This window comes from Aotus nancymaae, unplaced genomic scaffold, assembly GCF_030222135.1.
Source record: "Aotus nancymaae isolate 86718 unplaced genomic scaffold, 86718_ANA_hifiasm-v0.15.2.pri h1tg000021l, whole genome shotgun sequence".
NCBI lineage: Eukaryota > Metazoa > Chordata > Mammalia > Primates > Aotidae > Aotus > Aotus nancymaae.
The window spans coordinates 2,661,195-2,678,834 of NW_026988433.1; the positions used below are offsets into that span (position 1 = coordinate 2,661,195).

The 17,640-nt window shown below is 56.8% G+C and overlaps 1 protein-coding gene across 10 annotated transcripts in view; it reads left to right on the plus strand.

Moving 5' to 3' along the window:
* Positions 1 to 17,640, plus strand: part of RIMBP2 (RIMS binding protein 2) — a 340,749-nt gene that overhangs the window by 274,109 nt on the left and 49,000 nt on the right. For all 10 annotated transcript variants that reach the window (XM_064379555.1, XM_064379553.1, XM_064379556.1 and 7 more), the window contains 5 exons: positions 781 to 985; positions 6,080 to 6,225; positions 7,556 to 7,632; positions 13,102 to 13,211; positions 16,531 to 17,343. In XM_064379555.1, coding sequence (XP_064235625.1) covers positions 781 to 985; positions 6,080 to 6,225; positions 7,556 to 7,632; positions 13,102 to 13,211; positions 16,531 to 17,343 — 1,351 coding nt within the window. The remainder of the gene's footprint in view (positions 1 to 780; positions 986 to 6,079; positions 6,226 to 7,555; positions 7,633 to 13,101; positions 13,212 to 16,530; positions 17,344 to 17,640) is intronic.

Here is a 17,640-nt window from a genome sequence, read left to right on the forward strand (position 1 = left end):
TCCCAGGGCAGCAGGGAGCGGGGCTTTGCCCGTGAACCCCTGACCTGGGAGGAAGCACACCAGGGTCAGTGATGTCCCGAGACTGGACCCCACCCAGGCCCGTCCCGCCCCAAGGAAGGAGCTTTGCTAGGCTACCCCTTTCTTGTGTGTGTCCCCAGGTGGTGCTTGCCTTCCCCAGGGCTCCCGAGGTGCATTCGTGTTGTCTGCAAACGTAGCAGATAGAGATCCCTCACTGCTCAAGTGGCGTTCTTAAGGGTTCCGTAGTCCCAGGGGCAGGCGCCCTGGATGAGAAAAATGGCATCCCTGAATTGGTGGGATGGCACCTGAGCCACTCCCCTGAGTCTACGCCGTGTCACAGCCTCATACTCCAAGTTCCAAACAGCTCTAGCAAAGCCTGCCAACTGCCAAGTGCCCGGGCTGCACGCTCAGCCCGGAACAATCTCCGGTTGGCTGCGAGCTGAGTGTTTGCAGAATTTCTTGGCACCTGTGGTTTCTCACGTTGGCCAGCAGCCAGGTGGCAGGAGAAGCTGGCTTTATAGGCACTGCTCTCCCGTGGAGGTGGGAGGCGGCCCTGGCTGCACACGTAACTCACAGACACGTGCACACACGGTACAAGCTCATATGCACATGCACACTCACAACAGGCGTCTTCACAGACACAACGTGTGTGCACGTACATACACACTCGCCTCTGTGCACACATGCAACACGTGAGCATGCGCACACATACTTCCACCACCCAGTGCCGCCGCTGACCCCTGTCCCGCCTCTGCTGCGCAGTCCAAGGTTCGAGAGCTGGAAGAGAAATGCCGGACTCAGAGTGAGCAGTTCCACCTGCTGTCCCGGGACCTGGAGAAGCTCCGGCAGCACGCTGGGAAGGTTGACCTGCTGGGTGGCAGCGCGGTGGCCCCCCTGGACGTCTCCACGGCCCCCGGCAAGGCTTTCCCACAGTTCATGAATGGCCTAGCCACCTCCCTCGGCAAAGGTAAGCGCCTCGACCTCCTCCTTGGCTGTAGTGGGGAAAGAATGACTGTTGACTGCCTGCAAGGCTGTGCACAAGGGAAGTTGTTTTGGTGACAGCCGGCGGAGGGTACGGGGACCTGCCACCACAGTGGGTGGGATGAGAACAGGACTGCTCACATCCCTGGACACACGGTGCACCCACCACCTCATGGGCACCCACAAATGTGTGGCCCACACATTTCCTCACCTGTAAAATGGGCCCACTTTACAGATGAGAAAAACCAAGGTACTGGCGTGGGTCATACAGACGCTGACGAAGGCCCAGTCTAGGATCTGAACCCGGTCTGGCTGTAGAGTCTACCCTGGCAACCACTCCACGAGGATTTCTTGGCCGGGTCCCCCCATTGTTCTGTGAAGCTCGTTTCTCTGTGTTGCTTGTTCTTCCTTCCTTCTCGTCTCTGCAACCTGTTGGTGATGTTAGGACGAGCTTAGGACTTCTGCTCCAGCAAAGGCAGCAGTGAACGTAAGCTCTCAGCCGTCACAGCCCTGCTCAGAGGCAGGGCAGGAGAAGCTCCCTGTGCAAGCCGAGGAGTTTAGTCTTGGTCACAGGCAGAACAATCACAGGTGTCCTTTAACCAGACCTCGGGGGAGGTGCCACGTCCAGGCACCTCCAGGATAATGGGGATGCAGAGGTGGCAGGCTTCATGCCGGGGTCTGCCCACCTGTTTAAGAAGTTGGCTTAAAAAAAAATAGGGGAGATGTGCATCTGAACCTCACTGTGGAATTCTGTAAAAGAGATAATTTGCAAATTTCCCCTAGTTCTTATTAGAATATATGATAAGTATCTTGGGTGCTTTTTATCATTAAAATAAGGAGATGCCACTTGTGTCTTGCTAATTAACGTTCTCCTGCCTCTCTCCTCTTCCCACGCCTCCCCACGCCTTCCCGTCTGGTCCATGCATCAGAGAGAATGCGGGGTGGGGTGAGTGGCCGAGGCTGCGGGAGGCCAGCAGGCAGGGCCAGGGTCCAAGCGCTCTGTCGCTCACCTCCAGGCACTTGGGACGCCCGGGCTGCGTGCCATACCCAGGTTGTGATGTTGAGAGCTCCTCCTGGCAGGCAGATGATACTCGGGGAGCCTCTGATCCAGACGGTGCAAGCCGACTGGGTGACAGGGTGGACGGTGACCTGGGCTCTTCTGGATGGTCCTGGAAGGCAGCTGCTGAGAAACCACATTTGAGCCGTGAAAGCTGAAGGGTGGAGGAAAACAAGACAGTTTCAGTTCTTTCCTGGGGAAAACAGAACTCACGTGCAGACTCCCCACACGCTCTCCCTCCTGCGAGGGGCCACACAGAGCCCTGCACCATGCAACAAGAAATGCAGGCTTCTGCTCAGAAAAACCCACTGACACTCAGGCCGAGAGTTTTTCCTGGTGGCTGCTCGCACGGGCGCCACAGCCACCGAAGCCCCAGGCTCACAGAAGGATAGCAGGTGCTCAGCCTAAGCTGTGTGCCGTGCACAAGCCAGGACTGGCAAGGGCCTCCATCAGTCAGGGGACAGCTTCTTCCATTGTTGGGGACATTTCAGAAGCTGGGTTCCTGACAGCAGCCGGTGACCACCTTGCAAGCTGGCCCTTCTGAAAGTGGCAGTCCCAGGCCTGCCCGGTGAGCCCGAGGCCACACAGCATGTGAACGTGGGACCCCCAGCGAAGCTCCCGGGACAGGGAGATGGGAACAGCGTGGAAAAAGGAATCTGATGAACAACGGTGGAGAATGCACACTCAGTAAAACCAGAAACACCAGAGGGGCACCGACTGTGCCTTCACTAAGTCAGGGCCACCGGGCTGAGAGCTGGTGTGCACACCTCTGTTTCCTCCCAGGCCAGAAGATGCACCCTCCTGATTAACCCATTCATTTGATCGTTTCCTCACCCACTGGGGTCCCCTAGCACGGCCCGTGCCCATCTCCCCTGGCATTGCCCTGGCACTCTCCTCATAGTGCCCTGTCACTTATGGCAGCGGATGCCAGTGCCTCAGAGAGCTGCCCTGTGCCACCTGGACCCCACCAGAGCGCTCCTCCCTGCAGACGGCGCAGGCCCCTCTTCCAGGCCTCGGTTTAGGATCTCCTCTCGTTTTATTCCTTTTTCCCCCACTCTCTGAGTGTGTTTACTTGTCTTTGTACATTTTTTCCAACTTTGAGGTACAGTGGATAATTAGAAATCATATATATTTAAGGTGCACGACTTGATCCGATGTAATATAAGATCAATTGTGAAATGATCACCACAGCCAAGCTAACTAACACGTCTGCCTCCCACCCACCTCCTCACGTGGTTACCTTTACTTTTCGTAGTGGAAACCCTTAAGATCTGTCTCCTTGACAAATTTCAAGTCTACAATCCAGCACTCTTGTTTTTCTTTTTTTTTTTTTTTCCAGTTGGAGTCTCACTCTGTCACCCAGGCTGGAGTGCAGTGACGCGATCTCGGCCCACTGCAACCTCCACCTCCTGGGTTCAAGCCATTCTCCTGCCTCAGCCTCCCATGTAGCTGGGATTACAGGCCCCCACCACCACACCTGGCTAATTTTTGTATTTTTAGTAGAGACGGGGTTTCACCATGTTGGCCAGGCTGGTCTCGAACTGCTGACCTCAGGTGATCCATCCACCTCCCAAAGTGCTGGGATTACCGGCATGAGCCATGCGCTGGCCTACAATCCAGTATTCTAGCTGCATTCCCGTTTCTGTGCAGGAGCTCCCCAGAGCCTACGCATCCTGTGCCTTCAGCCAGCAGCCCCGCCCGGCCCCTGCTAACCACTGTGCTGCTCCCTGCTTCTGCGAGTTGGGCTTGTGGAGGTTTTGTGTGTGAGTGGGGCCATCCGTGCCCCGTGCATTTCTGTGCCTGGATTACTCCACTTAGCCTAGAGTCCTCAGGTCTGTCTCGCTGTCATCAGGGCAGGGTGTCCTTCTTTTCTAAGGCCGGATAACGTCCCATCGTGTTCATATCCGTATTTTTTATCTGTTCATCTGCCACAGGACTTCCTCCCATGCTGATCTGAGAGAGCGGGTGCTGGAAGATGCAGGGCTGGTCACAAGATAGTGAAGGGATCCTGGGCGGACATGCCGTCACTTACCTGTGCTTTCACCCAGGGCTCCTCTGGCCGGTGGCTGGTGCTGGCCAGAGGCTGGCGTGGGCCATGAAGGGACTCAGGTTCTGTATGGGGAGGCACCTCTGGCATAGGCGGAGGCTCTGAAGTCAGCATGTGAGGCCAACGTTGCACATGGAACTGTCCCTGGGAAGCTCGAGGAGGGGAGTGTGCTGGGGAGGGGTGTGGTCTCTCCTGTCCCCGCCTGCCCCCGGCACAGCCAGTTTTTCTTCCAGTATGAGAGATGGGTTTTTTTTTTAGTTAAACACCAGACACAAGCATTGATTTGAGATTAGCTGTATTTTTCTAGAAAACACCTATTTTGAAGCATTACCATCACGAGAGTGCGGCGTTTGCAGCCTGAGGGGCCGGTGGGCGCCAACCCGCTTGAAGGCTCTGCACGTTTTCTCATCTCACGCTCTCTTCTCAGGCACCATGGCGGGTAAAAGCTGCCATGGGATTACATTCGTTTTCTCTAGAGAGTTGGGTTGGTGTAAGTTCAGCATGCATACGAGGTGACTGCCGTCTTCACGTCACCGTCGTCAGCTGTGTTGTCCCGTGCAGTTCACAGCAGCAGCTGCGCGGGCAGGAAGGGCTAAGTTCTGCTGCAGTAACGAGCATCCCCCAGCCTCGGAACACCGGAGGACTGTGTTTCCTGTCTGGGAAGTGTCCTGGCCACTGTGTGCAGAGGGACAGTGGCTTTTGCCCACAGGTGGAGCCTGCCACTCCCCTCCAGGTTCACTGGCCCAGGCGTCGCTTGCGGAGCAGAGGAGGGGCAGCAGTGCGGAGCTGGGGAGCCCTGCAGCAGGCCTGCTCTCGGCCGGGTTTCGGAGGCTTCTGGGAGCGGAATCGTTCAATACTCACTTTGCACCTGTGACACGCCAAGCCACGCTACAGTGAAGAAAACAGTGTCCTGCCCTCCAGGATTGGATGCTCTCACAGGGGCCCCATGGCAGGGCTGCCCAGCTGGTCACTCCTTCAGCTTGGGGCTGTGGGGCCTGCAAGGAGGGACTCCTAGGGCAACCGTTATTGAAACACTCCTCATGGTTTTTTGAATCATTTTACACTTCCCAATTTGGACTCAGCAATTTATATTAATCAGTGAGGTGACTGTCATGATGTGATGGCTACAGAGGGCCAGGGGACCCCAGGAGGAGGCGTCCTCATCCCCAGTGGCGCAGAGCCTGGGAAGGAAGCAGCCGCGTCATGCTCACACCTGGGTCCTGGTGAAAGTGCCGCGTGGCCGTGTGACACCCAGGTCAGTGTCCGTCACGGCGCTCACCACTCCCTTCCAGGCTGCAGGACAGAGCTCAGCTGCCCCTGAGGACGCAGGGGGATGGGACAGGATGGGAGGAGAACCACTCCAGTCCTTGCACATCTCGTCAAGAGTATTTTTTGGCCACAAACCCACCCCTTTGGCCAGTTAGGACTCACTGGGTCATCAGTGACAGCAAAGCCAACCTAGACTGCTGTGAGCAAAAAGGAGTCAGTCTGTCCTCTGGAGCAGATGAAGAGCCAGGAGACGCCTTCAGGTACATCTCGAACCAGGGGCTCCAAGCCCGTCACCAGGATCCGGTTTCGCTCCGTCTCGCTGTGAGCAGGCGCCATCCTCGTGCAAGCGCTCCTCTTCCAGGCGCAGGAGGTTTGCGGCCTCCCCGAGCCTTTCGGCCGCTCAATTTTAAGCCGAGAAAAGGAGCAGCCTCTTTGCCGTCAACTCTACTTCAGTTCCCTCTGCCCGTCCTCGTCCTGTGCCCCCAAACAAGCATTACAGCCAGGGTGACTCTGCCCACTGAACGGGCCCAGAGCTGAGGGTGGGGTCACACCAGCCTATTTTGATGGGGAGCAGGAGATGGATGGACCCCAAAATGAATCTCAGGGACTGATGTCAAAGAGGGGAAAGGCACCCGCTTAGGGAAATGACCAGTGCACTTTTCCATCTTACTTATTTTTTTCAACTTGTTTTTAACGTTCGTGGCCAGGTCAGGAGAGCACGATTGGAAGCGGCTCTGCGATCCGTGAATATATCCGGCCCCTTCCGCAGCCCGGTGACAGGCGGGAGCCTCTGTCCACCAAGCCCACCTTCCTGTCGAGATCCGGTAGCCCAAGATGCAGATCTGAGTCCGAAGTGAGTGCCACCTGAGGGGCTGCCTGCCTGCATGCCCGCCCGCCCGCCCGCCCGCATGCCTGCCCACCTGCATGCCCACCCGCCTGCCCACCTGCATGCCCACCCACCTGCCTGCATGCCCATCCACCTGCATGTCCGCCCACCTGCCCACCTGCATGCCCGCCCGCCCGCCTGCCCGCCCACATGCCCGCCCGCCCGCCCGCCCGCCCGCCTGCCCGCCCACATGCCCGCCCGCCCGTCTGCCTGTCTAGGGTGGACGTTGGCCAGTCTGTCCGTTTTTCCTTCTCCGCCCTCCTCCCTCTCTTCCTCCTGGCTGGTTCTTCCCTTCGCCCCTGTTAATTCCCTGGCCTATGTGTGGGACGTGGGGGCCCTGCTGTGAACACAGGTGACGTCCCTGCTCTAATGGGGGAACACTGGCAAGGCAGCACTGAGAAAAGCGAATCCCATCCAGGGGCGCGAGGATGTGGCGGTGAAGCCCTTGACACAGAGATGGTCGGGAGGGGCCTGTGCGGGACGGTGGGGGGCCCTGGGCGCTTGGATAGGAAGGGGCTGGTGTGGCTGGAGAGGGGCGGGTGCAGGCGTGAGCTGAGGGCGGGGCGGAGGACAGCGCTTGGCTTTTTGTCCAAGTCCAAGGTGAAGCCCTTGGACGCTGTTAAGGCAGGGAGTGACGTGGCCCAATTTCTGCTGAAAGGCTGCTCCAGCCTGTGTGGGGAATGCACTGGGGCAGTGACAGTGGAATCACGGGGTAGTGGGGGTTGTGTGCATCCTGCTCGGGGTCACCCCTACTCCTGTGAGAAAAGTTCAAGCCCGCTGAGTCCCAGGATCGCCGTCGGAAACACATGGCAGGGTCCCCACACTCCACAAACCCCCAGACAGCAGGAAGAGAGGGTGGGGGCTGGCACTGGGCATGTCAGATGGGGAGGGGGTCCCTCCTCCACAGACTGAGCCCCTGGAGGCCACGTGCCCAGAGCCGCATGCAGCCTTGTGTCTCCCACAGACCGCAGGGCCTGCCTGCTGCCCGAAGTGTCTCAAACCCTGAATTCTGCTGGGGAAAGGCCCTGCCTTCAAGCCCTACCTTGCTGTTTGGGGACTGGGTTCTCTACAAACACAGAGGGGGCCTGTGTGACTAAGAGGTCCGCACCGAGGGACCACCTTCCTTTCTGGGCCCATATGCGGGAGTGTGGGGTGGCAGTGCCTCCTGGGGGTGCCACAGTCTCCAGTCGTCCCTCCGGGGGTCCAGGAAGCTGTGAGGGGCTTTCCCATGTGCCGTGAGCATGGGGTGGGATGCCTCTAGCTTCAGTAACCCTCACAACCATTGCATCCTTCACAGATGGAGAATGAACGGAATTCCAATACCTCAAAGCAGAGATACTCGGGGAAGGTCCACCTCTGTGTCGCCCGCTACAGGTAAGCGTGGCTCCTCTGTGCCCGCCGAGCCCCTGGAGCATGGATATTTTCAGGCAGATAAGGTGTTGGGCCTGGGAACATTCTGGGGGCTGAGAAGATCCCTTCTCCCAGGGCCGAGGAGAAGGTGGGATTTCAGCCTGTCCTGGAGGCCGAGCAGAGTTTGGTGGACAGTTTGGGTGGCACGCAAGCCTCGCTGGGCTGCTGTGACAGCAGATCACAAACCTGAAACTACAGATTTCTCCTCTCCCGACACCGGAGGCAGAAGTCTGAGATGGAGGTGTTGGCGGGGGCTCGCTCCTGAGGGCTCTGAGGAGGGGTCCTTGCTGCCTCTTCCGGCTGCTGGAGCCCAGGCGGCCCTGGCTTACAGCCGCGCAGCTGCAGTCTCTGCCTCTGTCCCCCGCCCCAGCGCCTCCCCGTGCCCGTCCCGAGCATTCTCCCTTCTTCCTGTAAGGATACTCGTCCCCGGACTGGAGTCTGCCCCACTGCAGTGTGGTCTGTCCTAACTCCATCGTGTTCGCAAAGGCTGTTTCCACATACGGTCCCGTTCACTGGTGCAGGGCTTTGGCCATGAATGCGTCTTTCCAGGGGACAGGATTCAACCCACACAGGCAGCCACCGAGAGTGAAAGAGGGGACGTGTCCAGCACCCCACACTCCCGCCACTGAGAGTGAAAGGGGGGACGTGCCCAGCACCCCGCACTCCCGCCACTGAGAGTGAAAGAGGGGATGTGCCCAGCGCCCCGCAGTCCCACCGCTGAGAGTGAAAGAGGGGATGTGCCCAGCGCCCCGCACTCCTGCCACTGACAGTGAAAGAGGGGATGTGCCCAGCGCCCCGCACTCCCGCCACTGAGAGTGAAAGGGGGGACGTGCCCAGCACCCCGCACTCCTGCCACTGACAGTGAAAGGGGGGATGTGCCCAGCGCCCCACACTCCCACCGCTGAGAGTGAAAGGGGCATGTGCCCAGCGCCAGCTCTCCCGCACCCTCACCCTGTCCCGGTGCTGCAGGCTGCACCTCGCTGCATGATAGCCACTGTGTGGGCTTCCCCACCGGGGCCTTCAGGGTCTGAGCTCACTGAGAAGTAACAGGAACCAGTTTTGTCCCCCACACATCTCAGGTCCTCCACGGAGCCTCCGCAGAGGCGGACGTGGGCGAGGACGAGCGGCCCCAGGACTGCACTACCTGATCATCAGGAAAGCAAGCTGCAGCCAGCTGTGCCCACAGGTGGACACTTAGGAGTTCATCAGCCAGGGGCAGCAGGCCCAAGGCACCGCCGTCCACCCCCATTTCTTTGAGCTCATGAAGACCCGGCCTTTTGTCTCACAGATGCTGCAACAGCTGTGAGTGTGGGATTGGCCCGAGGCTGATCTGATGGTAGTTCAGAGGCAAATACCCTGCACTTTAGCTGGCATCGGGCAGCCAGAGTCCCCCTAACTGGGTCTCTGCAATCTGTTTAGGGATCAAGCTTCGGCTTAGATGCCACCCTCACTACATCCTTAAACTTTGTTCCTGCAGAGGGGGTGACTCTTGATTTCATCCAGTCCGTCCACCTTGAATACCTTAGCTTTCTCCAGTGACAGCCATTTCCAGTAACCATCGAGAGGATCCGCAGGTCACTTTCTGCTCGTTGGTACGACACCAGTTTGACCAACGCAAACCCGTTTCCGAGGCTCAGGTAGCAGAAGCACTGGGTGGCTGCCCCTGGGCTGTGGGCTCCCCAGTTAGAATCCAGCCCAGGCAAACGGGAGTGCCGGCCGCCTGCGGTGGGGGCATGCCCACTGTCCGCTCGTCTGTCACAGTGCTGGAGGACCAAGTCACACAGCAGTGAGAGGCAGTTGCACGCAGACACACAGGGCACAGTTGGCAGGGCCGGATGAAGACCCGGTCCCACACTGGCTCCCTCCGTCCTGTCCTTGCTGTGTATGGAGCAGGCCCAGGTGCCGCCATTCACTGAGCATTCAGTGCCAGCACAGGGGCAGCCCAGACTGGTGTCGTCTGGGCCTGGCACAGGTGGAGGTGGCTTCCCAGCCAAGCAGGGACCTGGTGGGCCACAGCCACCTTCCTTTCCAATCGTGAGCCTTGTCCAATGAGGCTGCCACATGCGACCTACAACGGCCAACCTCAGACAGCGACTGGGCTCGTGTTCCTGCCACTTCCATAGAAAGGCCACGGCTTATTCTGGGGGAGCTGCCGTAGAGCTAATGCCCCCCGAGGGCTGACCACGGCTGGTGGGGCCCCAGGGAGAGTGGCGGCATGAGGGACCCACGCATCCTGAATTCTGCGTCTCACACCCTGAATTCCGCTGGGGAAAGGCCCTGCCTTTGAGGCTTACCTTGTGTTTGGGGACTGGGTTCTCTACAAACACAGAGGGGGCCTGTGTGACTGAGGGGTCCGCACTGAGCGGCCATCCTCCCTTCCGGGCTCGTACACGGGGCTGGGAGGCAGTGCCTCCTGAGGGTGCCACAGTCTCAGGCCGTCCCTCCTGGGGCCTCTCCCGTGGCCACCACCGGCCATGGCCCACGCACATTCTCCTTATCGCACTCTTTTTCAGTGATACTCCTATTTTACTGGTGATGGCTTTATGCCCTTTTCTTTGTTTTTAACACTGACCTTCCCCAAAACCAATCCAAGTCAGATTGTGAGGAGCACGTAGTGGCGGTCCCCAAGAGAACTGGTTCTGAGTTCTCCAAAGGCCTTTAAAGCCCCTGAGAGGTGGCTTTGGCGGGAGGTGGGGGGTTGCGTTTTCCGCCCTGGGTCTAATCAGTGTCCCTTCATGCTGCCATCATTCAGCAACTTGCTTAGACATATCTGCGAGCCAAAAGCCTCTTGCTCACCTGGGTGCTCACTCCGGGTGCCGAGGCAGCCTTTCCCCGCCCTCCACGCAGGGACTGCCTCGGTGTCCACATCTCCTCCCTTCCATCTGTTGCAGCCTCTGCCGCAGGGATAGCCTTGCTGAGGGCTCCTAGGGCCTTCCCACCCGAGGTCCAGGGTGAGGCTGGCACATTCACCACCATCCTTCCTTTGCCAGCTGTGTGGAGAGAGGGTCCTCGCCACACAGTTCACCCATCTGCAGTGAGCAGCCCGGGCCTGCCGCTGTGCTCACAGATGCCACAGCCACGTGCAGGAGGCTTCCATTGCCCCCCAGAAGCCATTTCCATCAGTGATCATCCATCCCTCCTCCCCGACCTCCTGCGCTGAGTGACCCCTGACCCACCTCCCACCTCCATCTCTATGGAGTCCCCGCTCCTGTGATCACCTGTCCCTCCTCCCCCACCTCCAGTCCTGAGTGGACCCCTGACCCACCTCTGTCTCTATTGAGCCCCCCCTCCAGACATGTCCCTTGGCCACATGCACAGGACACAGCACGTGGCGGCTTCTGCCCTGAGCACCCACAGAGTTTCATGGTCTCCAGGGTCCACACTCAGGAGCACCCACGAGGTTGTCACAACAGCGTCATGTTCTGCCGTAGGATCTCCCAGTTCTTATGTGTGCCCTCATCAGCCGGGGACCTTCCACCCTCTCGGCGTGCGTTTCCCTCTTGTCCTCTGCGGCTTCCCTCTCCATCTCTCGGGGTGCGTCTTTCCTACCTGCTCCCCTGTGGAAGCTTCTCTTCCTGAGCATCGGGTGTGGGTGCTCCTGAAGGTGCAGCCTGGGGGCTCCTGGTCCTCCCGCTCCCTCCCTCCTCCTCTGAGAACACTCTGCCAGCTTCTGTGTCTCAGCTGTCTACACATCCAGACCCCCGGCAGAACCCCTGCAGAGCCCCGCTCGGTGACTTGTATCCTCTCCTGCTCACCCTGAGGCCAGAAAGCTGCAAGTCCCCCTGCACCTCGCCCCCTTAGCCCTGCATCCAGGCAGCCCGCATTTCCACAGCCTCCTAAGTCGCTCCCCGACCACATTCCTTTGCTGAAGCTCTTGCACCAAGCCCCGTCCACACAGCACCCAAGAGGCCTCTTTGTAAAATGCAAACACGATCATGTCACTCCCTGGCTTAAAACCTTTTCAGTACATCCCACAGCTCATGAAATCATGTTGAAACCACCCTGGCCCCTGCCAACCTCATCTCTGTCCTCCCTGCCTCTGGGCCTTGGCACGCGCTGTTCCTCCTTCCAGAAGCTCTTGTCCCGTTGCACTCCTGAGCGTTGTGTTAGGGGTTGCCCCGTGTCTGTTCCTGGTGCACAGCTCTCTGGGCTGACTTGCCGGGAGCTGTCAGGCGCTTAGATTGGGTTCCTAGACCTCTGCACTCTGACTGTGAGGGGCCACGTGACCTGGTGTGGTTAAAACTGCGTGGGACGGGTCAGGAGGTCTCAGCTCTGGTCCCCCCCACCCCACCCCACCCCACCCACTTCATCAGCTTGTGACTTTGGGCGTGTTGCATGACCTCATGCAGCCATTGAAATTGGGGCGTTGTCTTCTCTGTTTTCCTAAGGTTTAAAGGCCCCAAATAAAACGTGCTTAAAAGTGTTGGTAAACTGCACGGCGCCACTGATGTGTGAATCGTTTTAATATCGTAACTATAACATTACAGTGCCTGGCTATCTTCCCCAACTATCAAGAATGTGATTTTCATTTTTTAATGAGTTCTTCACTGTTATTTTAAGTTAATTTGCCTTTTATTTAGAAAAGCCCCAATTCTTCTGAATTTGTTTCATGTGTTTGATTTTCCAAGTTGGACACGGCTTTGAAAACTCTTAATCCCACTACGTTGAGGACTGGAGAATATGGACGCTCTTACCTTCCTGCGGGTGGGGCGGGGGAGGGTAAAATCATGCACCCGTTTTTTTGAGATTTTGACTGTCCACGCCCAAGACCTTAAAAATGTAGATATAGGTGGCTTTGACCAAACAGAAACATTTCCTAGGATTTGTCATTAGTAAGAAATCATGGAAGTGCACAAAAATATGTCTATAAGAATGTATACTGCAACACTCTATTAGTCAGAAGTGAGAAGAAACATCCACGCCACGTTAGGAAGCGGGATAGAGAAAGGATAACGTGTCCAGTGGAATACTATGCAGCCATTAAAATAAATCTGATACAAATATTTCATGAGGTAGAGTATAGGATGCTATCTTGCAAAGTCAGAGAATAAGCGGATTGCTAAATAGTATATGTGATTCCCTTTTCGCGAAATTGTTGAAAGATTTACTTCACATTTACTTGTTAATTTGGAGATTTATGTTATGGCAGAAGAGGTAAGTGTGAATAAAATGTCAGAATCATAAACCCGTTATCTGACGCAAAGAGTTCTGAGCATATAACTTTGTTTTGGAATCGCACTTTAAGTCTGTGTGTGTGAGCCGGCAGTGGCCTGTTGCCCGTGTACAGAGCGCTCATCAGCCCTGAACCGTGCTGTGGGTTTGTAATTCCCTAGGAGTGTGGAGAAGCCGTGTGCCCACCCAGCATTCCGAGGGGCAGGGGTGCGGGCTGTGTCCTCCACATCCTCTAACAAAGGAACTGTGTTTTTCCTGCAGCTACAACCCCTTCGATGGACCAAATGAGAACCCGGAAGCTGAGCTGCCCCTCACGGCGGGAAAATACCTCTACGTCTATGGAGACATGGATGAGGATGGGTTCTATGAAGGTCTCTGTTGGGACATGGCTGTGGCAGACGTAGGCTGGGCGGGTCCACCCCGCAGACCAGCTCGTCCAGGGGCCTGACTGATGTGCAGGGCTCCCAACATACCCCCAGCCGCCCAGCCCTCTGCTCTGATCCTGCCCCACTGCATAATTTTCTCCTCTTTGATGACTGGAAAGAAACCTGGGCGGGGTTTCCAATGTTCAGCTCCAAGCTGACCCCTGACACATGGTAGATGTTTTCTGCTAATCTCTGCAGGGCTTTGGCAGCTATTTGCAGACACACGGCACCGAGAGATCCTCTGCTTCCAGAAGGGTCTCTGCTGCCGTTGTCTTTCAGCCCAGCACCCTCAGGGGCTCCCAGAGGCTGCCTCTCTGGCAAAGCCTCGTTCTGCTCCAGGTGACCTCACGGGAAGGTGGCTCTTGGCACCTGTGTGGAAGGCCATCCATCTCCTTGACTTTGAGGCCCTGTTGTCAACTTAGGAGGTGGCCCCAGGTCATCCCTGCTCATTCCCTCGAGGTCCCCCCTCAGAATTTGAGATCAGGGAATGTGAACCCTCCATCTGAAATGCCCGACCTTTTGTTGCCTTTTTAGCTTGAGGCTAAACACGTAATAGGACCAGCAGCCCAGAAATCGGCATTCTAAGGGATTTGGTTCCCTAACTCCCTGTGCGTTTCAGCTGCCCTGGACAAACAGCGTGTTGTCTTCCTCTTCCCCTGAGAGCAGATGGAGGCCCCAGGTGCTGTTCCTGGGTGTTTACTTGGGGTGAGGTTGGGTCACTTCTAGAGGCTTCTGTGAGCAGGAGCCCAGGAGGCAAGCTGCCCCACTCACGCTCACACACCAGCTGTTCTTGGCTCTGGATGGTCCAGCCAGCAACTCTCAGCACAGCTGGTAGCAAAGCAGTTTGAATTCTTCCCGTAAGTCCACATCATCACCACTGATTTTCACATAAGCACAGAAATATGTGCCCAAGGCAGCTGCCAGAAAACCTGCCATTGAAATCTCTGGAACTTTCTCACCATGCATGGAGCCCACAGAAGCTTTCCAGGAGCCTCTTTGCAGGAAGGGATCAAAGCTCAGGGCTCGACTGTCTGTGTGACAGCAGGAAACGTCCTTTACCTCTGTGCCTCAGCTTCCTGTGCTATAGAATGAAGACAGTAATAGTACCCACCGCATAGCACATCTGTGAGGATAAATGAGGTAATAGATACGAAGGCCTTAGGATGGAGCTTAGCACATAGTGATTGTTCAGTAAACAGTAGCTATCACCATCATCACCACCACTATAATCATCATAACCATCACGATCATCACCACTGTCATCACCGCCACCATCATCACTACCACCATCATCACCATCACCACTGTCATCACCACCATCACTGCCACCGTCACCACCGTCACCATCACCATCATCACCGCCACCATCATCACCATCACCACCACTGTCATCACCACCACCATCATCACCGCCACCATCACCGCCACCGTCATCACCGCCACCATCATCACTGCCACCATCACCATCACCACCACCATCATCGCCATCACCGCCACCATCACCACCACCACCACCACTGTCACCGCCACCATCATCACCGCCACCATCACCACCACCATCATCACCATCATCACCGCCACCATCACCGCCACCATCACCGCTACTGTCGTTACCACCATCATCACCACTGTCATCACCGCCACCATCATCATCACCATCACCACCACCAGGTGTCATCACCACCACCATCACTGCCACCATCACCACCACCATCACCGCTACCATCATTACCACCGTCACTGCCACTATCACCACCGTCACCACCACCATCACCGCCACCGTCATCACCACCATCATCACCACCACTGTCATCACTGCCACCATCATCACTGCCACCATCATCACCATCACCACCACCACCATCACCACCATCATCACCGCCACCATCACTGCCACCGTCACCGCTACCGTCATTACCACCATCATCACCACTGTCATCACCGCCACCATCATCATCACCATCACCACCACCATTGTCATCACCACCACCATCACTGCCATCATCACCACCGTCACCACCACCACCACCACCATCACCACCACCATCACCGCCACCATCATCACCGCCACCATCATCATCACCACCACCATCATCATCACTGCCACCATCACTGCCACCATCACCACCACCACCATCATCATCATCAACATCACCATCACCATCATCACCACCACCACCATCAACAACCACCAGTCATCACCACCATCTCCTCCTATGCCAAACTAAGGATTTTTTTAATAGCATATCCTCAGTGCAAAGGATTGGCTGCTGCCGACCCACGCCCTAGGTGGAGATTTGGAACAGAATCCATGTCCTCCTTTATTTTGTTAGAATCTATGACTAATTAAATGGCTGACATGGCCTCCCCTGGGCCACAGCACGTCACAGGCCCCCCGAGGCAGGGGGTCTTTTGGGAGCAGAATCTAGTGTTCAGCATTTCCCAGCCCCTCTCTGCGCGTCTATGGGTGCCTTGTGATGAATTGGGGGAAGACGGTCCATTCTGGGTCTGTGCTGGAAGATCACCCAAACCGCCTCATCTCTCAAGCTCCTCTAAACGCTTCTCCGTTTTCTGGCCCTCTGCTGTCAGCAGCCTTGTGAGCCCTACTAACAAAGAGAGCACACGGATGTTAGACGTTCACAAAACACAGCCGTCCCCACTATGTCCACTCAGCCACAAGAGCTACTTTGACTTTTTTTTTTTTTGCCACTCGTGATCCAGACACCAAATTGACAGTTTTGTTTCACATCAAGTTGGACATATTGTGGATTGATTAGGATGTGCCCAGTGCTTTTCAAGGGGAACAGGAAGTCACCTTTTCATTCTTATACTTAATCAAAAATCATAGTAAGATGTTTATTTTCTTAATCTCCAAAAGCCACAGAGTCGACTGACTTGTCCTTCTAAGAGATATTTCCTGTGCACTGTTATGGGCCAGCTGTCACCTGAGGGCTGGGTATTCGGTAGTCCTGAGGTCCCTGCTATCCCTGAGTGTTGTCCAAGCTGGGAGGGGGTAGGCAGTGTCCGTACACGGATACACAAGCATAATGGTTTCAGGTTGCGGTAAGTGTCATGGAGAAATCCAGACTGGGCCACGGGGATGGAGGAGCTGGCCCCAGCGTGGGCTCCGGGGAACAGCAGAGGAGCCTCAGGGCAACCCTGTTGCTCTGCCTTAGGGTCCTGGTGAGGGAGGCGGGAGTATGCTGGGGGCCTTGGGGCCCCTGCTGTGTTGGCTGGGCGATAACTCTGTCCTTGTACCCAACAGGAGAGCTCCTGGATGGCCAGAGGGGCCTGGTGCCCTCCAACTTTGTGGACTTTGTGCAGGACAATGAGTCTCGGTTGGCAAGCACACTGGGGAGTGAGCAGGACCAGAACTTCATCAACCATTCCGGCATCGGCCTGCAGGGAGAGCACATCCTGGACCTCCACTCCCCGACCCACACGGATGCGGGCGTCACTGACAATGGCGCCGGGACGCTGGACGTGAACATCGACGACATCGGAGAAGACATCGTGCCTTACCCCAGAAAAATCACCCTCATCAAACAACTCGCCAAAAGTGTCATTGTGGGCTGGGAGCCCCCGGCGGTGCCACCGGGATGGGGAACCGTGAGCAGCTACAACGTCCTGGTGGACAAGGAGACGCGCGTGAGCCTCACGCTGGGGAGCAGAACTAAGGCCCTCATCGAGAAGCTCAACATGGCGGCCTGCACCTACCGCATCTCCGTGCAGTGCGTCACCAGCAGGGGCAGCTCGGACGAGCTGCAGTGCACGCTCCTGGTGGGCAAGGACGTGGTGGTGGCCCCGTCCCACCTGCGGGTGGACAACATCACGCAGATCTCCGCCCAGCTCTCCTGGCTGCCCACCAACAGCAACTACAGCCACGTCATCTTCCTCAACGAGGAGGAGTTCGACATTGTCAAGGCCGCCAGGTACAAGTACCAGTTCTTCAACCTCAGGCCAAACATGACCTACAAGGTGAAGGTTCTGGCCAAGCCCCACCAGATGCCGTGGCAGCTCCCGCTAGAGCAGAGGGAGAAGAAGGAGGCCTTCGTGGAGTTCTCCACGTTGCCTGCAGGTGAGCCCTGTGTCCTTCCGTGGGTCCCCCAGGGCGAGGACGCCAGGATGTCACTCTGCTCGAGGGGAGGGGAGGGGGGCGGGCAGAGGTGGAAACCCCCATCCAGACAACATGACCCTGGAAAATCCCTTAAATCACCTGTGAAGCACAGAGCACTTGTGAGTGTGTGTGTGAGTGTATCTGTGTGTGTGTGAGTGTGTTTGTGACTGTGTGAGAGTGTGTGTGTTTGTGTGTGTGTGTGTGTGTTATGCGAGAGTCCCTGGAACATATCAGGGTCCATGTTGTTGACAGTGTTTC